Below are 17898 nucleotides of genomic sequence, written 5' to 3'. Positions count from 1 at the left end.
CTGTTTTTCAAGTAAGTGAAGTAAAATTATTCAGTCAAAGCCCGACAAGGGCAAAGGCAATACTTGGTCATTTGAAGGAAAAGGGAAAGGAGTAGGTAGCTAGAGTAAAATGTGAGGAAACCACTGGGAGTATGAAGATTTATTATATTCCATTAATAGGCAGGTACAGTTTGGTTTTATCTATTTTTATATTCATTTTGATTTTGCCGCTAGTGGATCTCAAGTGTTCGTAATTGTTTCGAGCATGAGATACCTACCTGAATATGTCATTGCCTAGATATAAAGTAGATGATTTCGATAATAAACTGTTTGAATCGGACCAAGCAAGATGAGTGCTCGTTGGCTGAACGTGCAGCAATATTTGAGACTGTTTGATTCCACATGGACTAACAGGCGGGATATCGGTGTCCATCGACTGATCACCAGACTGGTTATTGATGTCGGCAAAGTGACGGAGTTTAATTTGTTTTTACTAAACAAAGGAAGGGATGTAGTGTACTGTATTATCACCGATATCTGTCGTCTCGTTGTCGCATAGACGCGGAGAGTGCACACTATACTCTATGGCCAGTTGGCGGGAAACCGGGAGAGTGTGTGGCACGGGAGTAAGACGTTATGTGGGCAAGCGAGCCGATATCCTAATTATCGGATGGTAATTACAGAGACACAGGTAGGGCGAACACTACAGTAAACAATAAAACGCACCCACAAAGAGAAAGTGAGAAAGGCGTTTATATTTTACAACATCCAGTGTAAGTTGTAACCTTAGAGCTGTAAAGACAAGCATGCATAAGTGGATATAATAAATAAAACATTAAGTAAACACTCCTGTAAAGACGACTAAACTAGGAAATAGGTTTTTCGGAAAACTCTTTGCAAAAAGATAAGTCACGATTTAAAATAGTGTCTTTATTTCCATATACTCAATCAATACGCTGCAATGTGCTCTTTTCGAATTTTAATAAAATTTGCATACGTTTTTTTGAGAATGATGTCAGAAATCTTTATTTATTTGAACTTAGTTGACAATAACGTAAATTTTAATGTGTGTTTTTTTCTTTTCATATCCCACTCCAGCAAAAAGCTAGAAAACAGAAAAGTGGAAGCCGCATACAAACCGCTTATGTCAATAAATCACATTGCAATTCCTCAATCCGTTTCCTTATTCCGTTCCATCTTGGGCCTCGCAATAATATTATTATATTACGATAATAGGGGAATAATAATCGAGTGGTGACCGCAGTTCGCGGAATAATAAGCATTCACCTTGCACACAATAGCTGGTACAAAATATATTATGTCATTGTGGGGTTGGTGGTACCACGGGCCTGACAAAGGTTTAGCTGTTTTGAGGAATTGGGTAGGGAAATGAAATTACTGCGTTCCTGTGTGCAGTATTTTGAGGCGTTGTTGATGCTGTATTGCAGAATAAGTTCTTATAGAGTGCAGGTAATTCAAACGTAAGTTAGAAAACGTGATCTGATTATGTACATTTACGTAAAGAATTCCGTTATAAGAAAAACAGGAACTAATTTTAAAACACTCAAGAATTAAAAAAAATACTAGGCATTTTTGTTTATGCAACACATTAAGTATAAGTACAATTTGTGCTAATCTCAAGTTAAGTAAGTAACCAAATAGTACAATCAACCCGCCATTTTTAAGCAGTGAAATGTTTATGTATGAAGGTGTCAAAACACTTCGTCGGACACAAATTGCCGACGGCCCTCTATGGGCATCTATTTGAATAGCTTTTGGCTCAGGCCCGATACAATGGCCACAAACCCATGACCGCCTCTATTCTGGATCAGATAGTTCCTGCTCTGATAGCCTTCTATGAAGATTTATTACTAAACTGCTGCTTATTGAATTTTAATGGTACTAAATCTATTGTCCTCTATACAGCCATATTTGCAGAAAGATTCCCTTGTTACCACAATATTATTCATAACTATGAGAACGTTCAAAGGTCAATAGTTTCGTGAGACGAGTTTTAAAATGAATCGAATCGGATCCAGATCGACAATTTGTGCTATTAGCGTCTGTAACAATGATAAATCTGTGGCTAGCTTAAATGTCAGCGGACACTCACAGACCGATGTGTACCTCTTGAGTGTCCATTTCGACCGCGCGGCCACCTCATAATTTTTGATGAAACTTTGCCAGGAATTAGTAGTAATTTGTTACTTTTCACTCCTCTTTTCCTGAATTTGTTACAAAAAAAACCAAGCCGCTATGACAAAGAACAGTTGGCCGCTAGAACCGCCACTTGCCGTAGTCATCGCCCGTGATTACTCAGAAACTATACAATGCAGATAGACGAATGATACATCAAAAGAAAGGTCTTAATTTGTTAAATTTGTTACAAAAATAAAAAAGGTCAAAACGTAGATATACAAAAAGTTATGCAATGTTAAGTTTTCAGGTTATGAGTAGGTAAGTATATCACCGTAGGCACCAAATTAATAGAGGCTAATGTGTATAGAAAATTAGTCTTTAATTTGTTACAGCGAAAAAGACAAAAATACTAGAAAGCAGGTTCAATAATATGTTAGAGTCGATTTTAGTTGGCCGCGCGGACAATATGCCTAAAATACAATTTCGTTTTCTCGTTATTAAAAGTAGGTTTTAGCTTAATTAAAGTACTAGTCGATGGGTAACGTAACCTAGTTTGAATAAATATAGCGAATTTAACTGCAGCATTCGTATTTTAGGAGATATTTCCAAAAACACAGTGGTATGAAACTGTATGAGAGTAGGGTGTCCATGCATTTTCACATATTCGAAATTTTCGTTATTCACGTCTTATTTTTTAGGGAGAGTGCATACTTTATAAAAATCAAAGTCACAAATAGATTAAAATTTCTTTATTTACAATCAACACAAAGGCAAACAAATCAAGTAATAAAAGACAACCAGATAAATATAAAATGTTCATAAACTAACATAATATTTATAAATTAACTGACACGAATATATGACACAGAATGTAGACATATTTTCTTAGAGGTACTTATTTCAATTTTAAAAGAATTGTCGTCGTAACAAAAATATTTATTGTTATTTAAAAAATGACATTTATAGTGGCCTATTTTTGTGCCTGGTATAAATTCTATAGTACCAACTAAGAAATAATAATTATCCTTAATGCTAATAGTAATCGGCAATTCAGTGAGTAAAACTGAGTCTGCAGCTCCGTTTAAATCAAATGTTATGATCTCGCCTAGCTTAACTCTGTGTCACATTTTTGACACATTGTGTTAACACAAAGGCAAACAATTGATATGTTTGCCTTTGTGTTGATTGTAAATAAAGAAATTTTAATCTATTTGTGACTTTGATTTTTATAAAGTATGCACTCTCCCTAAAAAAATAAGACGTGAATAACGAAAATTTCGAATATGTGAAAATGCATGGACACCCTACTCTCATACAGTTTCATACCACTGTGTTTTTGGAAATATCTCCTAAAATACGAATGCTGCAGTTAAATTCGCTATATTTATTCAAACTAGATTACGTTACCCATCGACTAGTACTTTAATTAAGCTAAAACCTACTTTTAATAACGAGAAAAACGAAATTGTATTTTAGGCATATTGCCGTCCGCGCGGCCAACTAAAATCGACTCTAACATATTATTGAACCTGCTTTCTAGTATTTTTTTGTCTTTTTTCGCTGTAACAAATTAAAGACTAATTTTCTATACACATTAGCCTCTATTAATTTGATGCCTACGGTGATATACTTACATACTCATAACCTGAAAACTTAACATTGCATAACTTTTTGTATATCTACGTTTTGACCTTTTTTATTTTTGTAACAAATTTAACAAATTAAGACCTTTCTTTTGATGTATCATTCGTCTATCTGCATTGTATAGTTTCTGAGTAGGTAATCACGGGCGATGACTACGGCAAGTAGCGGTTCTAGCGGCCAACTGTTCTTTGTCATAGCGGCTTGGTTTTTTTTGTAACAAATTCAGGAAAAGAGGAGTGAAAAGTAACAAATTACTACTAATTCCTGGCAAAGTTTCATCAAAAATTATGAGGTGGCCGCGCGGTCGAAATGGACACCCTCTTGATCTGTTAATACATAAATTATAGCCATTTGTGGTCACGCCCCCCTTAATAAATGAAGACCGAACGATAGAACCAATTCATCATAATCTAGTCTCGATATTATAAATACATTGTGTTCTCACTTTTGACTCCCTAAGTCCTATTTTGGGAATAGAATTATCTATACAATGATCTGAGTGTATGGGTACTTGAAGCAATACATTACCGCCTCCTCTGACCAAGTCAAACGATAGTACAAACGGAACTTCGTAACACATAGACTCAAACTGAACTCTAAATCTGGCATCAAATCTCTCATAAATTACAGATGCTTACCTTCAGGTAACGTCTTAATATGGTAAGGGGCACAATTCCAATGATTGGGAATGTTACATCCTTAGCACGAATACTCTCGATATATGAGCAGTGCTCACTGGCATTACAGAGCTCTAACAAGCTTTCGTACAATTTAACCGTGGTAAATTAACTATGCTGGTCTAGAAATAAAAGGAGCAAAGGAAACCGTGGAGTTGCTTCTTTATTTTTGAGTTCAGCAACTGAAATTGTATGTATAGTTCTGGGACTTAACATTTTTGAGAGACCAGGGTCTCTGGAATCTCTTGGGAAATCTCTCTGGGAAAGTTTAATAATTCCAAGTTCAAAACCAAATCAGCATTGAATATAATATATTACCGATCTAAATAGAAACCTTTGAAATATTCATGGAAACAAAATAATAGTACACAATAGTCTTACAGATAAATACATTGACACAGAAACCGCATTCTGTAGTTCATACTTCTCAAGTTTTCAGTACTGTTTTGGGAATGGAATCTAGTACTAAACAAGTCGGGTAGTTCATACTGGGATATTGTTCGGATGCTGCTATAGGTCAAGCGGACGGCGCGGGCGCATAAAATGTCACCGGTACCTCCGGATGGGATGACGTCATCGGTGATATTAACGTCCGTTTTTGGGATATCTTTTGGGACAAATAGATAGAGTGGTCATTATAGCAAAAGCGTTAGGTATAAAAAAGTTGATAAAACCTCAATACTCGGTATTTTGACAGCAGCAGCTGGAGTCTGGTTGTTGTATAAATTATTAGATGTGTAATGATAGTTTTTGAGATCAGTCTAAAACTTTTGGAAACACAACATCCATTACACTGTATAGAAGGACAAAATCAGACAATTGCTTTAAAATATACAGTTTTATACGATAGTTTTGTCAATAGAGGTTATGGAGTATGGTGAGTCAATATATACTACGTTCATACAATGTTATTGTTCGGATGTATCTATAGGTCAAGCGGACGGCGCGGTGCTGAAATGTCACCGTCCCAGCCGGATGGGAGGCGTTCATATGAGATGGTCTAATGCTAAATATTTTTGGGATTAATGTATATCTATGTACCTATAGAGATTTTGCTTTTTTCATCACGGCTTGTACTAAATAAACAAAACATGAGTTTACGCTGGTATGTTCGCCGAATTACATGGATGACTTCGTATCAGGATTTTTCCAATTTTTAACTCACAAATGTGACTGGAAAAATTACATGGAATCGCTTTTGTTGTCTTGAACGATCCTGAAAATGGCCTCTGCATCACTATGAATTTTATATCCAAACTATTAATGAAATACACAATCTATCAAACTACAGCATCTCTTAAAAAAACAGCAATTTCCTAAAAGCCGCCGTCCTTACGAGCTCAAAGGTAGCGATTGTGCAAGCGAGGCATCTTCGCAAAGGTCAGCCGTTGACCGATAACGACTGCGGCCTTCTGCGGCCCGAATCAGTGGGCTTGCACCACGCTATGGGGTTACTATGGGAAACCGCTCTCTCGAACGTTTTCAATGTTTTGGTGTATGTGTTAGGTTTTGTGTTTCGTGGTCACGATTTTTTTATGGTAGGAGGCCGCTGAAATTAGGTTGCCATACTAGAACGATCTATTTTGATGCTTCAAAGTTATAAAACTGGTTTCATTAAAAACATATTGTACATTCACTCATGAATAATAAATTAGTAAATAACTTATAGTTTCAAGTGTTAAGACCTTTTAAAAAAATCTTCAGAAAATAATAGAGCTGATTCTGATCTTCAATGACAAGCTTTTTTGTGTCCAAATACAGACAATGCGTAAAATTTTCTAGTTCAGGCTAATTGAAATATGAATCATTTGAATCATTAACATCCAAATATGACCTATCAATCCAATAAACCACCTCATAATGTACTTCAATTTAATGGCAAGTCCAAAATTTGCCTTCAAAGCAAATCATAACTCGTTTAAAACGTATAAACAGTTGTTGAATATTCATTTAGCGTTTACAATGAGACGAGTGTTCAACTGTTAGTCCTGGACTACACACGGATTCCTTAGCACATCTGAGAACCTGAAACATTAACATTAACTTTGAAGATCTTCTTGCATTTAATATAGTAGAAAATTAACTAAAAATAGCAGCAAAAATAGTTGATGTAGCAAATGGAGATGATGCTACGGGCGTATTTTGGAGGGTATACCATGCAACTACCAATTTCATAGACTTTATTTCATAAAAATGCAGTACATGATTTGGTGTGATGCCCAATTCTGCAAATAATGTAAGAGACCAACATTCCATACTAGAACTTCCACGTCCTTCCTTCTTTTGCTTGATATTTTCATATTGTAACCTAAAACTAGACTTACTACTGCCAAACATAAATCAATATCAACAATCAGTCTATACCTGACCTCGATAAAGGTCCAAGCACATCTACAGTTGTGGCGAATAGTTGGCACGTTCAATATGTTCCCACCTTAAACGTTCGGTCCGCGTCCTGCAGGATTATCACGTGGGCGAGAGTCGTAAGGTCTGCGATTATGTACGCCCAAGATACAATGGGTTGATAGGTAGGTTGCTCTATGTGAAGAGTATACTGGCAGTTGGTTGAATGTGGTGCAAAAGTTGCCAAATAAAATGTGAGATAGAAAAGAAAATATTTTTAAACCAAAGTTGAACATTGATTCCTATATTAATATATTCAAGCCTATATCATCAATTAAGTTTACCGCATATAGTTAATTATGTGTTTTAAAACGAGTAAAAATAAACAGTTTCAAGCAGAGGACTCTTAGAACAGACCTATTACTTTTTGACTTTCAATTATTTTACAATAGCTTTCGTCCTCTGTTTTACCTGCATCCGACAAAATTATACACTTAAGAGCCCATCCATTCCAACTACGCTTTATTTTGGCTCAGGATTTCCAACAAAAACAGATGCAATTTTTGACACTATAATTCCCGAAGTAGAGCCACTTACTACTCCATTCTCACTCGCCATAGTCCGCGCCATAATTGATACAGGCCGCTAAAAACCAATAGCAAGCCCACAAATGATTTAGTGTCGACTAATGTGCATGTACGGTGACTTTATTAACATTTATTATGGTAATGATGGCTTGAATAATGTTTTAATATGCGTGCTTGGCTTGACTGAGGCCTGGGTTTGTCTGGGCTGCGTGGGGTGACGTCCATATGACCTGGTGAGAGGTTATGTTGGTCAACTTGGTGTTTACTATGGTTTGGTCAGCCTGGTGGAACTTCTTCTGGCACCTGGCAAGGATATGCTGTGTCGTTTTCTAAAGTTTTAATGTGTAAGCTAATAATCCCCTCTCGATATACTCCACGAAGTACGGGCTACATAGAAGTTAATGACATAGCTTTAAAAGGTATTTTGATTTGCATCTAAAAGCTACGCATGGTTATAATTTGTACCCATCGTGAAAGGGGTACCTTAACATGATTCTTTTGTATTTTTTACATCTCATGACCACTAAAGAGTATTGGTTCCCAAAATCACCGCAAATCTTTTTGTCACAGTCTACCAAAACGCAAAGCTTACCTAACACCTCATAAACAACAGCTAAATTGCCGTTGACATACATTTCCAGGTGGTCAAATTATCCCCAATAGCATACAAATGATCCTGCACTGACCACCTCGTTGTTCGACAGTTATAACTAACAATAAACATTGATCATACGAATTTATAATACGACTGGCCTCGCCAAGCATTGTCTAAATTCCAGCATTAAATACATTACGAATGATGATTATAGTGCTGACAGGAGAACTGGTAATGCGATTGAATATGCGAGAAAATATATCGATAGATAATTACTAAGTATAGCATCTTTTGGACGTCACATTCCGAAAAGAAGCTATCGAAGCGCTAACTTTTCACCACTGTATCTGTATGTATGTATGTTTTTTTATGGGAAAAAGAAATGAAGTGTTAGTTATTTAATGACTTTTTTCAGTTTGATGCTTATATTTTCTTGCAATACGGTCTAACTCTTGAAAGCACTTTTACAAATTCTGGAGTCAAGTGATGTACCTAAAAATCAATATCGATATACTTATCCTAAACTATATGTCGATAGCATCAATATGCTAAACTATGGATACTAGAGGGAAACAACTGATATCCTGTGATAATAACAGCGAATGTTCGGTAAAAAAAATTACCTACACTTTTGACCATATGTGTTTTGAAAATCTGCATAAATCCACAACAACAAAGCCAGCAAGTCTAACACATTCTAGACTCGACAATCCTCTTAATTCTGAATGATAATTCATTCATACAACATTGTGTTGGGTTGCACAACCAACAATTAGTATATAGTTGTGCCGCGACTCCGCTTAGAATTACACTGTTTAATGTATTGGCCGCGACCCTACATTAATAATATTGCATTGTGTATTTGTCTACCCACTGGCCACTGAAGTTTATTAAGTTAATATTATAATGCTGTAATATATTAACACGTTATTCAATGAAATTGAAATACTCGTAGTTTGGTTCGACTTTATCGGAATTCGATCGACTGACCGGGTTTTGGTTATAAGTAGTGTTACATTGGAGAATTATTTAGCCATTTTTTTCTCCCTAATTCAGTTTATAAATCGTTTACTGAAACATCGGGCATTTCACATATTTCACAAATAAATCGTACAAAACAAGTACCTATTGGTAAATCTTTTATATTAGCGTAACTTGTAGACTTCCATTACCATTTTATCTGTCCTCATCCAAATCTGAGCGATCTTTCCACTCAAAGTGCGCTGAACTCCCCCACACGGCGAGAATTTCAAACAAAGCCTGGAAGTATACGTGGACTTGTGAAGTCACTTCTAGTAGTTGTGAAGTTGGCGGTTTAAAGAACTTTTCAATCAGGCCCCTATACGGGATCCGGGGACGTTCGCGGCCTAGCGACTGCCCGCTCAAGTCGCATTGTGAGGAGTAGGATTTTGTTCAGTTTTCTAGATGAATAAATAATCATTTGGAAAAATCTAAATCCCTTTATCTTCCTTTTAAATTGCATCAACAAAAAAAGCATGTTAACAATTTTATTTTCAAAATTAGAAATACAAAACCGGGTATAATGTTTTAAAGATTTTATTTTACTTAATAGATACTTATAAGTTTATGCTCACTTAAATAAGCATTACGATGACGATGTCTTATGTATTTTTAGCAATCTGTACGGTGTTTGAAGAAACCTTCAAAACCTTAAAACCGTCTTCAAACCAAATCATCACATTATGCAGAGTCCGCAAAATACTGCAACAGTAAAATACGTAGCGCATTCCATACTAACTCACCCTGTTCAAACTAGCAGTAACTAAGATCTTGAGTCGAAAAACTTGGTCGTGTGAGCTCGAGAACTGCGAGATAAGTGAATTTATTATCTACCACTACCTACAGCGGGTCATGCTTTGTTAGTGCTGTTGGACACCCCTATGTGGAAGAACTATTAGTGGCTTATGCTATGGGAATCGTCTCTCTGTTATTAATTTTTACTACTCAAACGAACTCAGAGACTTAAAAGAGGCCTATACCCAAGTGTAAACTAAGAAGGATATCATTATTCGCATATATATTAACATGGATATATCTCTTTGTCTGCGAATTGATTTCAGAGGTTAATACATATGAAAACATTTATATACTCCCGTGTATCATAATAGTAGTCCCACAGGCGGAGCTTAATTTAGTCTCGATCCAAAAGATGACTTAATAGTTGCTCGATAGTAGCTACCTACACCAGGGCCACATTTATCTCAAAGATGGAATCATAAGCAATTCTTACAAATTCCAAACTTTTTGGCAATATAATTAGGACCACACAGAGTTTTGTGACCAAACGACTCAAAAATTCGCACAAAATCGTGTTTCTTTGCTCCCAAAAATAACTTATGATCATAAATGCATCAACGTAGAAGTTATCAGCAAATATTTAGCACCGGCGTGCAACCGAATTCCGGCTATTTATCGTCCGACAAAAATACATACATATTTCGGACGATGTTAATGCACTTACTGCAACAAACAGTGGGTGCACTTTGTTGAAATATCCTCAGAAATTCAAGGTTGATAATATTTATCATGAATTTTGTTTAAATAAGGACCGCATGGCTATAAGATGAAGTCTAGTTAAATTATTCTCAGCGTGGTTTTTATAAAATATATTTTTTCCTTCTTGTCTTAAAGAATTAGCGCACTATCGGTCTATGGCATTTAAATTATTTTGGAAGTAAAAAAGTGGGTTAATATGGTGATCTTATTTATAATCTCCACTTTAACGACTTGACCAATTTTTCAAAAATATTTATTTAAATGTAATATTGGCCATATTTACAAACAAACTGCCTATTACCCTCACCCTGTATACAGATGCAATGCATCGGTCATCTGGCTCGGCGCCAACAAAAAACGGCGCGTACGCAAATATCCAGTGTTTGTCCGTCCGACCGGCCGCCGGTCACTGCCGGCCAACAAACCCGACAGTATTCAGATTACTCATTGCTACTGCTGTATTTCAGGAGTGAGTAGCGGGTGAAATGCAATTGTAGTTACATTTTGTAAAATAAATCGTATTTGGTATTGACTATGTTTTTATTACATATTGGGTAAGTTACAGCCTTTTTACCGTCCCACTGCTGGGTACAGGCCTCTCACACGGAGAAGGATTGAGCGTTAATCACCATGCTTGCTCAATGCGGGTTGCTATATATTAGGTACAGATCAAAAAAATTATTACTGTCATCATCTAGTCGGGGGACATCCACTGCTGAAGAACTTTGACTTTAAAAAAACCCGGCTTGATAATCCACGCTAATTTGTATCAATAAAAGTACGCAAAATTATCAGCAGCATCAGCTTAAGTCTAGTGTACCTTCCCTTTACGATCCTACATAGTATTTTTAAATCTCTAGAGCAATATACCTACAGAAGAGAGTTGGACTTAAAAACCTGGTATATTTCATGTTCATCCATTTGCAAACCTCACAAAACTTCCCATATTGACAGCACTCTCTTTGCAATCGGTAAAAATGCAGTTACCGCGTGTTGATCGTGCGTCCGATTGGATTGCAGTCTTTGTCGCGCTTCCGTTTGTAAAACGAGACGTCTTGCTATTGCACCCGACGCCTTTTAATGTGTTTTATTAGTTTTTATTCTGTCTGAAACGTCTAAATTAAGGAGATTTAGATTTCATTATTGTTTAGCTACTACTACTTTCGAGAGTCTTAGCCTCTACTGACGATTAGTGAAAGAAAGCATAGTGATCACTAGGACTTGAAAAATGTAATGTTAGAGAATACGTAAAAAAAACATTTTTGAATGAATGTTAATTATAAATCACGTTTCGATACCACATTTGCTGCCGCCAATTATCACTGCAAACGATCATTTCCGCAACATGTATTAGATAAGTAATAAAATCTAACTTTAAACAAATCAACCAGGCTAGTAAATAGACAATACTTTATAAAATAAAAGCTTCAGCATCGACTTATCTCCCACAGTATCGATATATTTACCAAAAATAACGGTTACAACAATGACTAAGCAGTAAGCACAGCCGAACACAGCCACAAATGTCACGGACACACAGATTACGTATATAATACGCAATATTATCTACAATAAAGTAAAACGGTCAATACTGGCATCAATAACGCGATGATTTTGCATAATTTTATTGATCCAAATCGGCGTGGATCATTGATCATCCGGTCAATAATGCGTATTAAAGTTGTCACTATTTTGCTAGGGATGTACGTAGTTCGTATGAATGTTGCACCTTTTTGTCGATAGTTTGAATGGGAAACACGATTTACTGTTTCACTTAATTCTTAGATACTTGAAAAAATAAACATGATTAGAATAAATATACAGTCAGGTTAGAAATGAGTGTAGTACACACATATTTATTATTTTTAACATGCAGTAAGTTTAAGTATACCTTACTGATACCCTTTCTAGCTCACTGGTCTCCAACGAATCCATTATTAGTTAAAACACCAAAACAAAACTCCTCTACACTAGGCAGTACTAGAAATCCTTTAGTAAATATTACACCGGCATCAATATCGAGTATCTCGATACTTCGCCCACGCCCATCCCTAGCGTAGTGTTGTGCAAATCTCAGTGTTGACCGATGGTGCGTGCCAAATGACTCGATCGATCATCGGCTCCGACCTATTGTGGTAGGTGCATACCTACCAGGTGCTACTTCTTGGTGTGAACTGTCTATACATGTTTCAAGACTTATGTGTATTTGTATTTCTTTTTTTTAGACTGTGTTACTTTTAAGAATTAAGTAATTTTGTTTCATGGTGTCTACACGTGTATGTATAGAAATAAATACTAAGACAATTGTACCATCCAGTGTTATAAACCAAATTCTTGTAGTACAAAATAAAAGTAAATTATGTCATTGAACATTATTATCCGCACAATACCTGCTGCAAATATTGTGTAAATTGCAAATGACCCAAAGTTTCTAATAAATTGATAGTCAGTACGTGCAGTGGTATGTATCTACCTACGTAGGTAAAGTCAACATAAAATCAAAACACACATCACCACCCTATAAATTCTCATAAAAGTTAAACACCCCAAAACAAAAGGCAACATTGTCCAAACTAAAGGAACAAGCTTCTTAACTTTCAAAGCAAGCTCACGTCACCCTCGCATTGTTTGACCAAACTTCAACCGACCCAAATCACGGCTAACACGCATTCCCCTGTTTATAACCAATAAAAATCACCCACAAGTCCGGTGCGGATATCGAGTTTTCTCACCCTAAAAATTTAAATCTACCAACTTTTCTTTCTAACTCAAACAAGCAAAAATCACCCTTATGATTTAAGTACTAAGGTCCTCATCAGCTGCGTGGGTAGAATGGTTTATTCATCTCGATTTCAAGTGATTTGCTCCATATGGCGAGAACAAGTGAGCTGCCTTCTTAACTGGACACCCCAAATTGAGGGTATTTCGAGGGGAAATTGTCGGGTTTATTGGAATTTCCTATGGGTTTCACACGTGGTGAGTGCCTTAGGGGTTGAGATTATGATAGGCAAAATATTTTAGGGTTCATCACCCTGGAGAGTGAATTCAATTATACGGAATTCCAGGAAAAATATTTTCCATAAAGTGAGTTTTTTAAAATATGCTAAGGAGTTATTTGCTAAAGGTAGGGACTGTAGGTACTGCCTGTGCAAGTAATTATTAATGTGATGACCAGCTAGGTATGACGGTCCTTTTGGCTGTATCACCATTTATCCTCTCCTAACACTTCATGATTTCGCGTAAATGTTGATTAGGTACTTGTCTAAAAAAACTTTCAGCAAAGTAAGCATTTAGTTTCACAATACCTTTAGCATCTACTGAGATTTTAAACTAAAATAAAAAATTGATATAAAAGTAAAAGCTAATTTACCGCCCAAACATTATGCTTGAAACGCAAAATATTTGGCGTAACATATAGCCGTCAATAATTCATTCCATGCTCACACCAGCCCCCCGCGGGAAGTTCAATTGGGCGGAAAGGCGGCTTGACCGCGGAGGTCGAGTGACCCTTCCCTTGCGCCTTTCAATCATAAGACCTTTCACGAGGGCTTTGAGGAGCTCCTTTGACGAATTTGGAGAACTTTTGTACAATTATGTTCTCAGAATTGGCTCGTATAGGTTACAAACCCCGTGTATATCTTTGAAATTTAATTAATCCAGTTCTCTGAAGTTACAATTAGCTTTCTCAAAAGGTAATTTAAACCTGTTCCCCCAACTCACAATTTCGCAACAAATCGTACTTTGATATCGAATGACGAAAAATAAATTAAATGGGCCATAAAATTTAATACAAACTTTCAAAAAATATATTTCACTTTACAAAAACAGCATAATTTTTAATATTCACCACAAATTTTCACCGTCACCTCACACAATCCCATCCTTGTACTTCGTAAATTTCCCAACAATATGATTTCATTGCCGAGTTTGTGATGGAAAGTTATTCTTGCACAATAAACTGAGAGTAGTGCCCCTACCATGAGTTATACAGGAGACAGAAACGAAGCTCCCATCAGTAACATAGGCCAAGAATTGAGGAACAATTCGAGTGCGTGAGTAACTCGAAAAACGTTCGAGTTACGCAGGCAGTAAGTGTTTTAAATAAATGTGCAAGGGTAAATGGCAGGGCAGTTACAAAATCCTTGATCGTCGTTTTTATCCAAATTTTTTCATTCAAAATTTTGTTGGTTTCAAAATTTTTGTGTTGTTGTGTGTCGGGTGCCTCATGGTGGGGCGGTTCGGGCTACACGAAGGCCACTTTGACCACGGTCTGCAGTACCAGGAGGACGGTCACGAAGAACAGTATTGTGGGTGGTATCGACTTTGTAGACTTGTTGTTCGAGGTGAGCGAGCGGGGCGCGATCACCGGCATGGCGAATGCTTGGTTATTGCAGCGGTTCAACTGAAAACGTAAAAAATAGGATATTAAGTTAAGGAGAGTACTCAACTCGTATTGTTGGATACAGAAGTTTAAAGCAAAACGTTCTAGCTACGAATTCCGAAGCCAAGGGATAGTATGTGTTTCCATCCCTAAAATATTTTTTGCAATGTCAAATTGCAATAGATCTAAAATGTACTATTTGAAGAGATGAATATGCTGTACAACAGCTTATTTTAATAAGGACTTATCGCTGTTTTAGATTGGCGACGTTAGAGACTGACGAGATTTAGTATCCACCTCACCTTTTATATTCATTCACTAAACAAACATAAGTATCTGAAGCCTGTCTTACCTCACAACACGTGGTCTCCGGTGATCCAACACAGCCGGAGCGACAACCTCTGACCACCGCCTCATAAGAACTTCCCTTCGATATCACCGACGTGAAACATTTGTCCTCCGAACTGTGGCACGTTATCGTGTGAACTCTGGAATAAACAACCACCTTAACATACCTACTACAGTAGAACTATATGCGAGGGCTATGAAACAGCTCAACTACCTTTCTTCTCGTTCGATAGGGACGTTCGGACGCCTTTTAATACTCATCGCAACTGGCCGCTGAGCCAGTGTCCTGAGAAATTTCATCAATTTCATTTACAATACAATACATTATAGAATTCCGATAGTGAATAGCTGCATTTGGGAAAGTAAGTAATAAGATACCTCTTGTCAAATCGAAAGAGTAACCTTAGATCAAGACCATTATTGATGTACACACTGCTAGTGTGTAAGTATATTTACAAATATATCTTCTATAACTTGAAGTCTTCAACTAACTTTTACTTGTCACAGAACATGCTAGGCCTATTCTCACAAAGTGTCAACCGATTTCTTTGAATTTTTTTTATGAAAAGTTTATCCCAGTAGCTAAGTAAATCATTTATGTACGATACCACTTTTTGGAATTATAGGTACACTTAAACACTTTTAACTAATGGTGAAGGAAAATATCTGTAGGAAACCTAAATCTCAAAGCTACTTTCCACAGATCGATGTATGAATACTCCTTAAGCATTTTCAATATAAGAAGAGGCGTATGAAACAGGACGATGATTAAGGCGCTTTGCACATGTAGCAACTAGCAACTGTCAACTAGCTTTTTACATACTATAATATAGTAACTTTGCCATTTCGAAACCTCATAAAAACCATCCAAAAAGTTGACAGTTGCCGCAAATAAAATTGATCCGTGTGCAAAGCGTCTAAGATGATAGTCAAATACCTGTATTTGGTAGGATCCAAGCACGCTCTTAACGGCGTTTCGGCCTTATAAGCGCACACATAGCATTCAAGGGGCCGTTTTTTTATCGTCCTGGTAACGGTCATTGATTTGGGGGTGGGCACGATAGGCGGCGGTCGCCGAACCACTGTCACTCTCTCTCCTTTGTCTGCTTGCGCTGAAGTCTCGTCTTCCTCTTCTTCTTCATCCTCGTCATCGTCCTCTTCGCCTTCTTCTCCCCTTCTACTTGAAAGTTGAAGGTTGTATCTATTACTTCACAGTGGCATGGGAAAGAGAAGGCAACGTTAAGCGAGTTTTAAATGAGAATTTTGAATGACACGTGAATAAAACAGCCCAAGATTGCACGGTGTTTGTTTATTAATGCCAAAGTAGACTAACTTTTATTTGTGTACGCAGAATACAGTATCGATTGTAAACTATGAATCTATGTAATTATTTGCACCACTGAAGCTTTGCGATTATATAATGTGTTGATAAATAAAGCCACTGCCTTTAATACAACTCCTACTGTCAGCGTGACAATGACATGATCATCTGTTGTGTCCTATCACATTTCCACCACTTTTACTACAGATTACTCGTATTTTTTGCCTTGAGGCTCTAGTATAAGGTCTGAAACTTACTCCTCTTCTTCATCATCCTCTAATTTGGAGCCGGTTTTCGCCGGCAGAAGCAGCAGCATTGCCAGCACAATGCAATACCTCCACCGAACCATTTCACCACTTAATCACCACCTGGCCAATATTAAACATCCACTACGCACACCCACACACTGGATTTGTCATTTTCCTTTTTGTAATTACCGAAAAATAATAATTATGTCTGATATGTTAAGTAATCAAGAATTTTGTATTTGACAGATTATAACATCAGATTTTCGTGTTTGGAATTTTTTCTTTGTTTCTCTGGCTTTGTTTGAAGCTTTTTGATGTAGCCTCTTTATGGTTCCATAGACTTTTTGAAGAGGTATGCACTAAAGAGTAAAACTATATTTTTGAAGAGAGAGGTTGGTTTATTAGTTTTACTAAGGTATAAGAAGGCTTTCTTGAAATATTATTTTCGACTACCCACAATCCGAAGACGTTTTTGCCATCAATTGATAAATTTATTAACCCTTCATTTTTCAACTTGATTCGACACAGAACCATTGCCACTGTCAATTTAACTTTAAAAATTTAATCGTGCCTACACTCGTATCAAACTTAAATCAGTACAAAAACAAAAAAGTTGTGTACTTTTCGCAAAACGGGTCGACTTTCTTGCTATCCATCGAGTGCAGAGATGAGGCGACCACGCCATCTATTGGTGTATTGTGACACTAGCTACTCGCGGCTAGGTGGCGCTGTTACCAAATTTTGATTCTTGTAAGACGTGAAAATGGGAGGTATGATACATGTGAAAGTGGTGTTCTAGTGAAAAATGCAAAACAGAATACATCACTGAGATATAATATATAAGGTACTCAATTTTTTATTAACTTTTCTATCCAACAATCCATCCGTCTGCGGTCTTTAGATATTTTCACGATCATTTTAATCTTATTGGATTTTACTTAAAACAAGAATTCTTATATGATTATTGTGGTAATGAAAGTACCTACTGGTTTATTTTCGCGCTTCCTACACTAATAGGTAGTAGGTACCTACTTAAAAAACGAATAAATCAATTCAGTGTCAACTAAATAAGGTTTTAGTCCTTTCTATAAGAATGGAATACACAGAGCTCTGTACGTA

At 36.6% G+C, this 17898-nt stretch overlaps 1 protein-coding gene across 6 annotated transcripts; it reads right to left on the bottom strand.

Annotated features, from left to right (window-relative positions):
* Positions 1-14247: 14247 nt before the first annotated feature.
* On the bottom strand, positions 14248-17178 carry LOC110376464 (nucleolar complex protein 2 homolog). 6 transcript variants are annotated; one of them, XM_064038573.1, is made up of 5 exons: positions 16789-17178; positions 16148-16390; positions 15425-15496; positions 15215-15350; positions 14248-14883 (listed from the first exon to the last, which is right to left on the bottom strand). In XM_064038573.1, exons 1-5 carry the CDS (start codon positions 16878-16880, stop codon positions 14725-14727), a joined length of 702 nt encoding a protein of 233 aa, XP_063894643.1. In that variant the 5' UTR covers positions 16881-17178; the 3' UTR covers positions 14248-14724. The 6 variants fall into 6 exon arrangements, with proteins under 6 accessions (XP_063894643.1, XP_063894642.1, XP_063894644.1 ...); XM_064038572.1 differs by having other exon boundaries at positions 16148-16417; positions 16789-17175; XM_064038574.1 differs by having other exon boundaries at positions 16148-16387; positions 16789-17172.
* Between the last annotated feature and the right edge of the window lie 720 nt (positions 17179-17898).

This window comes from Helicoverpa armigera, chromosome 16 (genome assembly GCF_030705265.1).
Source record: "Helicoverpa armigera isolate CAAS_96S chromosome 16, ASM3070526v1, whole genome shotgun sequence".
NCBI lineage: Eukaryota > Metazoa > Arthropoda > Insecta > Lepidoptera > Noctuidae > Helicoverpa > Helicoverpa armigera.
Note: the sequence above shows the minus strand (reverse complement) of the source record. Positions and strands in the feature narration are given on the sequence as shown.